The sequence below is a fragment of the Bactrocera dorsalis genome, chromosome 3 (genome assembly GCF_023373825.1).
Source record: "Bactrocera dorsalis isolate Fly_Bdor chromosome 3, ASM2337382v1, whole genome shotgun sequence".
Classification (NCBI taxonomy): Eukaryota; Metazoa; Arthropoda; class Insecta; order Diptera; family Tephritidae; genus Bactrocera; species Bactrocera dorsalis.
Window position 1 is genome coordinate 30550577 of NC_064305.1, and position 12485 is coordinate 30563061.

A 12485-nucleotide genomic window follows, 5' to 3' on the forward strand; every position below is an offset into this window, starting at 1 on the left:
TGAAAAAATACGGTCCAATGATTCCACCAGCGTACAAACCACACCAAACAGTGCATTTTTCGGAATGCATGGGCAGTTCTTGAACGGCTTCTGGTTGCTCTTCACCCCAAATGCGGCAATTTTGCTTATTTACGTAGCCATTCAACCAGAAATGAGCCTCATCGCTGAACAAAATTTGTCCGAAAAAAAAAAACCGAACACTGATTTTGGTAATAAAATTCAATGATTTGCAAGCGTTGCTCGTTAGTAAGTCTATTCATGATGAAATGTCAAAGCATACTGAGCATCTTTCTCTTTGACACCATGTCTGAAATCCCACGTGATCTGTCAAATACTAATGCATGAAAATCCTAACCTCAAAAAAATCACCCGTTACGTGCCTCCAGCGATTCTTTTGCATAATTGGACCAGTATTAGTAAGATCTTTGGATAGCATTTTACTCTTGCGGTCTCTGCGACTTTCTGTCGATGTGCAGAAAGATCGCAATGAGTCGTTTTTAGCTTTCATTAATGTATCTTTTCATAATATATTTTTATGGCTGCCAGATCTTGGTTCTAAAACTTTCATTGTACGCTTTCCTTAGCTGTGTTCTCAAATTCTTGAGCTCGCTATTCCACCAAGGAAGAGACTTTCCCTTTTTCAGAACTGTTAGCAGTGTGGATTTATTGAAAATTGTCGTTAAGATTTTTTCCAACTTCTCTACTTCTGAATCTAGTTCCTGAGGATTATTAATACTCATATAGCCTCCCTTTTCAAGGCACTTTGTTGTTATACTGTTCAATTTTTCCCATGCTGTTCTTCTAGTGTTCCGCTATTTGAGAGGAATACTGTATTTCTCGCGGATGCTGAAGGCTCATCGGATACCCTCCGGTTATCCCCAACGTGGATGTCTGTGTCTGTTGATAGCGTGAGGTCCAGCACTTCTTCCCACACCGGAAATCTATCAGAACTTGGGAAAATAAAGGCTTATCTAGTCTTGTAAGTGGTGCCGGTGACATGTCCTCGTCATAGGGAATGTAGGCCGAGACCAAGAAGAAATGATTTTCCTTGTGTTCAACCTTTACCACTATGATATCTGCTGTGTTGTAATTAGGACAAAGAAGTACATTAATACTTCTATTGATAAGAACGCATGCCCTAGGTTTACCTTTTTTTCGTGTGTAAAAAATGTTATAGTTTCTGCTGTTTAGCCCTTTGATGGTGTCTTCATTAACCCAGTGTTTCTGTATTAGGCTGATGTCGATGCCTCTCTCGTTAATGAGGGTTGTCAGATTTGCTGTAGCACACTTTGAGTGCTGCAGGTTGATCTGTAATCATCTTAGTTTATTGGACATCCCGGGTTTCTTTGATGTCCACATTCCGTAGCAGCTGGCTGGCATCGTCGGCCTCTTCCGTGTCGTCTTCGTCAGCCGCTTTGTCGCCTTGGAAGATTTTAAGCCTGGCCTCTATGGACTCATCGCAAGTGGCCACCAGAATTGGTTATTGCTTGCTTTATTGGGTTTTTCCTCCTTTATCACCTGTCACTTATCTATACCAGGTATAGCTTTGTTCTGCAGCTTGATGCACCTCAGGCTCCTCCAGTCAAATGCGAGCACGTGGTCTCTTCGAGATATCCCTGGCGGATAAAAGCTTCAGTTGGAGGCCTGCAAAGACGTTGCTGATTTTAGAAACACTACAGGTCAGGAAATTTAGAGAAGCCTGGTCCGCGCACTTGATTATCCTGTAACCCCTAAGGGTTTCAGGGGAGTGAAACTCCGGATGAGACCCCGCAGGATTGTCGGGTACAATGCTTATCACCATACTTGACAATCTGACGTCGATCTCCACCCATCTTCCCTGAATTGTGCTCGGGGAGGAGAAACTTCCGTCTATGATGGCCACTTGTAGGCTATCCCTCGCTACATCGCCTTACCGTTGTTGTGCTGCTATGTTCCCCTTCACTCCTCCTAGATTTTTTGGGCAGAGTTCCTTGCTGTTCTGTAATAGGGCGATACTGTTTTTGGGAATTGCTCGGTTGTTTGCTCTCATGCTGAGGTTCGGGTTGCTTCTTTTTCAGGAATCTTTCGTATTCCTCCACTATGGTTTTGAGGCGCTTTGTTTGTGCCTCATCAACTGGGGTTAAGGCTGCCTGGTCTTTCGTTATCTTTCCCTCTATGAAAAATGCTCTCTGGTATCGGTTTTTCCTCAGCTGATTATGGGATTTCTGCGTTTTTTCCTGTGTTCTACTTTAGCCGCCAGTGCACTTCGGTTGATGCTCATGACAGCTTTGGATATGAACCCTTCCTCTCTTAGATTGGCTACTTCCACCGCTGTATCTACCGATATAATTTGGCTGGTATTTTCGGCAATACGCTTACTCGTCTATTGGCTGGTGGCGAGTAATTTGTTTTTTCCAAACTTTTGGCTTCATAGCATAATTTTTAGAGCGCTATGCAAAACATTTTTTGTCGAGCTCTTAATATTGCGCTTCAAATTACGAACCTCAATCAAGTATTCTAACGCGCATGAATGAGGATGGCGTGTGTGAAGATTTTTCTGGATCAGTCAGATATAAAAAAGTCTATTATTGTTATAGTAAGCAGGCCGGGAGAAAAAATATCCAAATATTTTTAGTTTGATAAAATCCGAATTTAATCAATTGTTGGACCATCGCACTACTGACAGCAACACTATTGGATTTTATATTCCTCCCTGCTTTGTAGCCATATTTTTGCTACACGGTTTGGTTTTTGCCCTCCTGGAAGTGAACTTACTTACCTACCTTGCTGGTGCCAACCCTCCGAATTTTTTACAGCAGTTGAATTACAAGAAATTCGGACTCCTTTAATACTTGGTTGCTGTTTTGAATCATATTTTTGACCCACGCACGAGTGCGTGGAATGATTACGGAGGACGTCAGATACTCATAAGCTCCGTTCGAGACCGGGATGTTTCAGACGGTCGCATGCTATCTTTGACCTTTCTGAACCTCCAACCATGGGGCGACTCACAATGTTGTATTATGGATGAGTAATGAACAGCGAAGAAAAAAATCCATCCATTTTAAAACCAATTTTAACAATTCATTGAAAATCAGGTTAATAAGCAGCGGTAATGCAACTTTAACGTCCGATATATTTTAATTAACACAACTTTTTCATCTTTGTCAAATTTACAGCAAGATTTCGCAACGAACAAAAACTTTATTCAAGCACACCAACAAACGCACACATTCACACTGTTTTAATAAAGTGCCCACAAATATAATGAATTCGCTGGTAAGGCCGCGGTTGCACATAGCAACATGGCCAAAATATGAATAAATAATGAAACAACAAAAACATTATTTGCAATAAAATACATATGACTACTAAATAGCCAATTGATGCCAGCAAAGTGAGAGACTGAGCGGAAGAGCATGGACGGAGAGTGGCTACCTTAATGAACAGTGTTCAAATTAAAGTAAAATTTGGAAAATATGAACATTGTATGAAAAACTTTAAATAATAGAATTTAAAAATAACATATTAAATGTGGAGGTGGAGGAAGGTTCTGGGAGAGATTCTAGATGCCATATTGGTGCTCCAAGTTGTGGATAAGGGAGCGCTGGAGATTCAACTCAATCCCGTGAATAAGCCCAAGCAGTGAAGGTTCTTCAAATAAACCTGCATAATCGCAAGGGCACCTCTACTGAGCTCCTCCTCAATATACAGAGGATCCAGTACGATGCGGCTTTAGTTCAAGAACCATGGATACCTTCTGGAGACATGATTACCGAGTGCGAAAAACAAGGTACATATCTTTTCAGAAAACCTGACTATAGTCGCTATATAGGATAGCAAGACTAAGACGTTACTCTTTAGATCCTATTACATAGCTCATGATGGTAGTGTCACCAATAGAACTTAGGAAGTTGGTAGCCGCGGTGGAAGTTAGAAGGAAAGATCTTTACTCAATTTTATAATGATAAGTAATCTAGCTAATGCTTAACGCGAGAAAAAAGAAATTTTTTGCAGCTACGGAACTCCTTGATGTAACACTGCATACTAGAAAAATAATCACTTTCGAGGTAAATAGAAGTGTAACCTACAGCTAGGACTGAATGCAGTAAGGAACCATTAGTAAACATGACCCAATGAATTTTCATGAGTATACAAACACTACAGATCTCCAACCGCTACAGATATCGTAACAAAGGATAAAATACTTTAACTGTTTTAACCAACTACTATGGACAGTATTTTTCCAGCCGTAACGCAGAATGTATCAACAGTGCTGTCACCTCTCCTGACCACAATATACGAAATGTGCTTTAAGCTTAACTATTTTAGAAAAAGGCGAGGGTCGTAGTCATACCGAAGGCGGCCAAAGGAATCCCCCTTTATTCGACAGAATATAGACTGGCAAATTCAAGGCAAATTCGTCTTATTTTATTGAATAAAAGTGGTTTAAATATTCGATTATAGTTTCTCAGCCTCTAGATCTTTGAAAATAATTTTTATATAGACTTTAGCAGAAAATTAAATGACTTATATAGCGGGTTTGCAAACGGACCAAATTGCCCTTACACCCCTGGTTCCAAAATATAGATTATGACTATAACAACACAATAAAGGATCAAAGGTGCCCGGATTACCTGCAAAAAGCTGAAGAGAACTAGTTGTAGAGGACTGAGTTTGTAATGAGCTCGAAAAATGCCAGTACAAAGACAGGAGTGAAGCTAGGTCTTGAAACAAGGCTTGGAACTAACACTGGAGCTGAAACTAAGCTTTGCTCCAGGAAAGCAACAACACTAGCGGCAGCCGGAACCAAATCCTGCTGGCAAAGTATAGCTACAAAGCAGAAAGGAGAATGAAATGCCAACAGTGTTGGTGCTATTAGTGCGTCTGCCAGTAAAATGCAAAAGCCAACAAATGATGAGCTTAAAAAGGACTATTTAGACTTCTTATTTTCGATAGAATGTGGATAAGATGTTATTGTTTTTAAATTAAATCCAGGCAACATTATGTTTCAACTTAAAATTCGAGGCTCAAAGGTTTTTGTACACTTCCTTTTTTCAGCTGCTCGAACCACTGTGCGCACTTGCATTCATCTGTTCATCATCTGTCATTTGGTTTCAATTAACTTAATTGCCATTAACTGTGCAAAGTACTCGTATGAAATTGTTTGTGGAATGTTTTGTGAATTTTTTGTAGCATTTACTTTTTTTTTTAATTCAAATGCATAATGAAAATTGACTAATGATAGACTAAACAATCGGTTTTTTGTTTTTTGCCTGCGTTTTTACATCGAAAAACATGTGAATCATGCAAGGGATCTTTAAAAAACTCATTTCAGATAACACTACTTTTTAATGTTAATAAATAAATTTATATCACTTGAAGCATTAATATATTTTCGCAAATATTGTTTAACAGTTGTGTTGACCTAACGGAACTTCCAAATCAAAATTATATTAATATTATCAATTATAATATTATTGTATATGTTGGAACGCTAATACTTGTGTTTTGTATGTCAGTGCACACGCGTATGGCGGAATGCTAATATTTTGTAGGCAACTGTATGCACCAGAGCCAGATTATTTTCAAGTAAGTGTTGTCGACTACATAAAAATTTTAATGAATAAAATATATAAGGAAAATGTTTTATTTTATAAAAATTAAGGTTGAGTGGTATAGGAAAACAAAAAATAATTTATGATAGTTGCCACCTATTTTGAATATCTAAGTAAATTAATTTTGCAAGGAAAATGAATTATTACAAAATGAATATAAAATCAAAGGGCTTGAAAATTTACAGTGTATTTGTGAAGAAGGTGGTTGAATTGTAAATTGGGTAACAATCTAAATGCACATAAATGACACATTTTTTTGCCACCTGTTCATATTTAATATGCCATCTTAATCATTATTTTTTCTATAAAATAAAATATACATATATTCTTAACATAATATCCATATTGTACTGATTAAGCTATTTGAATTTCCATTTTTTTCAAAATTTGAATTCAAAAGAATAAAAATAAAATAAATATTTTGTTTTACAACAAGTGCTTCAAAATAACGAAGAGCGAATAAAGTTTACAATACCAATATTTTCTGTCGAGAGTTGCCAGTGGTTTTGGCTCATGCAATTAATTTTCTAATTCTTCTTATTAATTGGCGAAGACACCGCTTACGTGATTATAGCCGAGTTAACTGGTTGTTACTATTCATTGGGGGTGTTTTTTTTTTACGTGGCGGGTTCCAAACCCAGCGCACAACCCTATGTAGAGGATATTTCGCCTTCTCACGTTAGCTCGCCCTCAAATGGATGTTCTTAGGCTACCCAGAGGATACTTAGTCAAAGACCGGAAGTCGTGAGATGCTTGAGTCATATGTAAAAGAATCGTTTCTGGCCACTCCCAAATGAATGGCGATCAGAGAACTTTCCTCACTTGCGTGAACTTCTACACATGACTCCATCCTCCATATCCTTTTATAAGTATGAATTAATAATAATGGTAAAAAAGAATATTGTTACGGATTGCCAATGCATTCTAGTCACTATTATAAAATTGCCAATGCATTGCCCACACTCTAGTTACACTATTATAAAATTGTCAATGCATTGCCCACGCTCTGGTCACACTGTTATACAGTTACAACACTCTAGCCACGCTATAAATGGAAAATGTGACTTGGTTCTTCCCTTTTTCGTTTTTCAATCGTCAAGTCGCGCACGTGCAATTCAAAAAGTATTTATCAATTTTTCATTGGCTAAATTAAGTAAATTTGTAAGTAAATTAATATAACAAAAGCAATTAAATCAATTTACAAAAGGCTGTGTATAAAGTGAGGGCTGATTTAATAGATCAGTCCTCATGGTAATAAACGTGGGGTGCAACATCTAAAACCGGTGCACTCAATATTATACATTTTGGTCCTTTGAGCCGGATCATCTCGCGTTTGTTCTTCGCGGCTTTTGTGCTTTCCGAATGTCAAATCATGTCCGATAACGGAAATAGCGAGGCTCTCAATCCGGAGTGTAAAGATTCGGACGTGCAATCGGTCAAATCGACACAAAGTCACAAGTCAACGGTGCTATCCGCACCTACACTCAACGTGCCTGTTACGTCAGGACGACATTCACCTGTGCACTCGGATGTGGACGAGACAGGTTCAGTCAAATCCACTCGCTCGTCAAAATGTGCACAATCACCCGCACGGCTACCTGACGAGCTCGTGCTTAGAGCCAGATCGCAAATCAATCGCGTTAAGGCACTCACTCTACACTTCAAGCAAATCAATAATTTCCGGGATAAGGACAGCTCTGCAATCAAGGCAATTCTACAATCAGCCGAGGAAGTACACAGGGCTTTCCTCAAAGAGCGCTCGTTTCTGGAAATTACCTGGCCCGTAGCACATCTCAATCACGAGTATTTTGCGAATGATGTTTACCCACAAGAAGCAAGCATCATCTGCGATATTCGCCAACTAGCTGCAGTCCGTCTTCAGCCAATCGACACTCCTGCACCTCAGTCATGTCGTGAAGCAATACAACCTCAGCCAAAGTTACCAAAGCTGCCGCTGCCGAACTTTGACGGTGGTTACCAGCACTGGACCTCGTTTTGCACTCTCTTCCAGTCAATGGTAATCAACAAATCAACATTCACAGATCTGGAGCGACTGCATTATTTGCGAGTTGCCGTTACTGGTCCAGCACTCGAGCTCACCTCACATATCCCGGTTACTGAAACGGCGTTTTCAACAGCCTGGACAGCACTCAAAGAGCGGTACGGGAACAAACGAGTTCTCATCGATGCTCAACTCGCACATCTGCTTCAAGAACACTCAGCCACTCAAAAGCAGAAAGAATCTGCCGAATTTCTGCAGCAACTCATCTCTGGGGTAGATTCAACACTCAACGTACTCGCACTCATTAGCCAATCAACAGACAATTGGGATTGTCTGGTAGTTTATTCCACCATCAAGCAACTCTCAAGTCGCACTCGCGAACTGTGGGAATCCTCAGTTAGCTATCAAGCCACATATCCAACCTACACGCAACTCAAGGACTTTATCAGTCAGCAGGCTCGCACTCTCGAGAACATAGAGTCAGCTCGTCAGCAATCAACTGCCAGCACTTCAAGCAATCAGCAAAAACCAAAAAACTCACTTCACGCCACCGCACGCAAACTGCCACTCAGCCAGCTCAGCAAGACTCGTGTTATCAATGTGATTGCTGCTTTGGAGCGCACTTCATCACTTCATGTCAAAAGTTCCGCACTCTGTCACCTCAAGATCGTCATGAAGTAGTTATCCAATGACGCATCTGCAAGAACTGTATGGGCAGACACAACCTTGCATCGTGCAAAAGTTCTGCGCGGTGCAAGATTTGCAATCGCAATCACCACTCAATGTTGCGCGAAGCAGCTACAGCAACAAGTTTGCCAGCTGCTGCAATTAAAATCGAGCCACGCAAATTCACTGACAATCAAGAATAGGATGTTTGTGCAGCCTCCAATCACTCATGTCAATCCAACCACTCAATTCAATCATCACTCAACTCCGCCACGCACTCATTAACTGCAATCACTTTACTAGCTACTGCAAAAGCACTAATCATCACGCCGATTCAGCAAATCAACGTTAGAATTCTGATCGACTCTGGGTCAGAAATTTCACTCGTCTCTGAACATCGCATCACGCAAGTTTCAATAAAAAGACGCCACTCATCAGTTACCATCACGGGAATCGGCGATAAGAATGTCATTACATCAAAGGGGTCAGCTGACCTCATGCTCAAGGCAAGTTACTCTGACACAACTGTGCAAATCGTTTCTCAGATTTTACCAATTCTTGCTGTCCGTTCCCCATCATCACGCACGTCATCTGAACCATGGACTAATTGGTGTGGCTTGCAGATCCGAGTTTCTTTCTGCCACAACCAGTGGACATCATCATCGGCGCTGATTTTTTCGGTCGAATCATTAAACACCACCTCAACACCACCTCAAACACTAGACAAGAAAGCAATCTCGACGAGTTGCTCACTCGATTCTGGATTCAAAATGAAGTTCCAGAGTAATCGGTCAGTGAACTGACCCCGGAAGAAGAGCAATGTGAAAAACACTTCACAACAACACATCAACGAGACCAATCGGGGCGATACATCGTCCGACTGCCAATCATCTCAGAAAAATTGAATCTTGGAAATTCATACAACTCAGCACATCGACGACTACAGCAAATCACCAAGAAACTCAACACCAATCAAGAATACAAGCAACTCTACACAGAATTCATGCAAGTCTACGAAGATATGGGACACATGACTGTCGTATAAAACTCTCCAACTTCACTCAATGCTGACAACGACATTGAATCAGCTGATTTCACCACCGAGATAACCTTAGAATATGATACTTCGGTATCAGGAGGGTTGAGGGTCTCAAACGGTGAGTCAGCTGTTAAATGTCTCCAGCGTACTCAATCAGTATACTATCTACCACATCACGGAGTGTTACGTCCCGACAGTGTCAGCACCAAACTCAGAGTCGTCTTCGACGGCTCGTGTGTCACCTCATCAGGAAAATCACTCAACGATTTTCTGCACATCGGAGCAAAAATTCAACTTGATATCACCGACGTACTTCTATACGTCCGACAACACCAATACATCGTCTCGACAGACATTCAAAAAATGTTCCGGCAAATCAACGTACATCCAGACGACTGGGACTTGCAACGCATTCTTTGGTTCAATAATAATAAAGAGATTACGCCATATCATCTCACCACAGTCACCTACGGCACGAGATCAGCACCGTTCCTTGCCGTCCGAGTCCTTCAACAACTCATGGAGGACGAAGGAAAAAATTATCCACTCGCAGTACCTGCACTCAAGTACGGCAGATATGTCGACGATATTTTCCGCGGAGCTGATAACACTTCTGAGCTAAAAGCAATCGCCAATCAATTAAAACAAATCTGCACGGCGGGCAGTTTCCCACTCGCCAAGTGGCAATCAAACAGCGAAGAAGTACTCAATTTCATTTCACCAGCTGGAGCATGTAATGAACCGCACCAGCTTGGAGACTGCACGAGCAAACTGTTAGGATTGTACTGGCACGCAAAGTCGGACAATCTTAGATTCATCATGAAAAGCCACTCGGACAATCAAAACAAGTCCTCCATACGAACAATCTTATCTGAGGTGGCTCAGATCTTCGATCCACTGGGATTTTTATCACCGCTCACGATCAAGGCAAAGATGCTGCTGCAGAAATTGTGGTTGCAAAAAATCGGGTGGGATCACCAGGTCCCGTCGAAAGTATTGCAATCATGGCAATCGCTGCAACTTGAACTTCAACAAATCGACACACTCAACATTCCACGCTGGATTAACACTTCAAAGGCCACGAATTGTGAATTCCACGGGTTTTGCGATGCATCTCAGCTCGCAATGGCAGCAGCAATCTACGTCACTGTCCACTCAGCATCCGGAGAGACACTCACGACACTCCTTTGCGCAAAGACAAAAGTAGCACCACTCAAACGACTCACTATCCCACGACTAGAACTATCAGCAGCGCTGCTACTATCGAAATTAATAACTTACGTCAAAGCCACTCTACAAGTTGACGCACAATCAACCACTCTCTGGACTGACTCAATAGTCACACTCACGTGGATTCGATCACATGCGTCACGCTGGAAGGATTACGTACGAAACCGAGTTGTCAACATCCAACAACTCACCACAGATTGCAACTGGCGGTATGTTCCGGGTAAACAAAACCCAGCTGACTGTGCATCTCGAGGCATCACTCTCGCTCAGCTATCATCACACTCACTTTGGTGGACGGGACCACCATGGCTCTCAAAGTTACAATGCCACTGACCTCGGCAGCCAGACACTCAGGACGACACCACTAGTCAAGAAGCTCGTCCAAGTCTCACTCTCGTCATGACAACCACTCAGCCGATTAATCAATGGGAATTGATCCACAGGTATTCAAATTTACGCACTCTCATTCACGTCACTGCTACAATTTTCAGAGCTATTGACACACTCAAACGAATACCGGGATCATCTCTTGCCGCACCACTCACCCCAACAGACATTGAGAGAGCAACAATCTACTGGGCAAAGTCAACTCAAGCAGCGTATTTTTCACTCGAGTTGCATCAACTCAAGGCCGACCGTGCACTACCTGCAAATCATCCGTTTCACCGACTGACAGCATTTATCGACGAACACGGAGTCTTGCTAGTTGGTGGTCGACTCGCGAATTCCACATTCACGTACAATCAATTCAATCATTCTGCCAAGACACTCTACACTCACATCATTAGTCATCTACAACGCACACCTCCGTACTATGCACAGTGGCACTCAACTAACGATGGAAGAAGTTCGACAATCATACTGGATTGTTGGTGGAAGACCAGCAATCAAAGCACTCATACTACGCTGTATGAAATGCGCTCGCCACAGGGGTAAACGAGCATAGCAACTCATGGGCCAGTTGCCTACGGTAAGGGTTCAACCATCAAAAGCATTTCTCCACACTGGTGTGGATTATGCTGGACCATTCACAATCAAATCATGGAGAGGCCGAGGCGCCAAACAATTTAAAGGCTGGATCTGTGTATTTGTTTGTATGAGCACATCAGCTGTGCACATTGAAGTGGCAACTGACTGCACTTCTGACACATTAATGGCTGCGTACAGACGGTTCACCGCATGCAGAGGCACCTGCCACACTCTTTACTCAGCCTGCGGCACAACATTTCTTGGTGCAGATGCCACACTCAAAAAATTATTCACTCAAGGATCATCAGAAAGCACATCAATCGCCTCACTCATACTGGATGAAGGCACTCAGTGGCAATTCAATCCACCTGCAGCACCGTACATGGGCGGCAAGTGGGAAGCAGCGGTAAAGGCAATCAAATTTCATCTCAGTCGAGTACTTGGGGACACATCATACTCACTCGATGAAATTATGACTTTACTCACACAAATCGAAGCCATCCTCAACTCAAGGCCACTAGAACCACTCAGCGATGATCCTAAACACCTCGCAGCACTCACGCCAGGCCATTTTTTGATTGGCCAAGCACTCACAACGCTTCCAGAACCCACTTTACAACCAATCAATATCGCGCGACTATCACGATGGCAGATGATACAGCATCAGCTTCAACAATTTTGGAAGCACTGGTCAACATCATACCTACAACGTCAACTCGCTACGACGAAATGGTGGCACCCAAACAATCAGTTAGAAATTGGTTCACTCGTATTACTCGCTGACGAGAGGTTACCGTCTTGCAAGAATCACTCAACTGCATCCTGGCGCAGATGGATTCACTTAAAACTGCAACTACCACTCTCGTCAGACCGATCACAAAGTTGGCAATCCTCCCACAGGGCAACAAAATCAAATCAGAAGCACGCTCCTGATGACGGGCGGAATGTTACGGATTGCCAATGCATAGCCCACATTCTAGTC

At 42.0% G+C, this 12485-nt stretch overlaps 1 protein-coding gene across 1 annotated transcript; it reads left to right on the forward strand.

Moving 5' to 3' along the window:
• The first annotated feature begins 9667 nt into the window (after window positions 1-9667).
• LOC125777528 (uncharacterized) lies at window positions 9668-11470 on the forward strand. Its single transcript, XM_049452631.1, has 2 exons — window positions 9668-10743; window positions 11026-11470. The coding sequence occupies exons 1-2, from the start codon at window positions 9668-9670 to the stop codon at window positions 11468-11470; spliced, it is 1521 nt and encodes a 506-aa protein (XP_049308588.1).
• Window positions 11471-12485: the final 1015 nt, after the last annotated feature.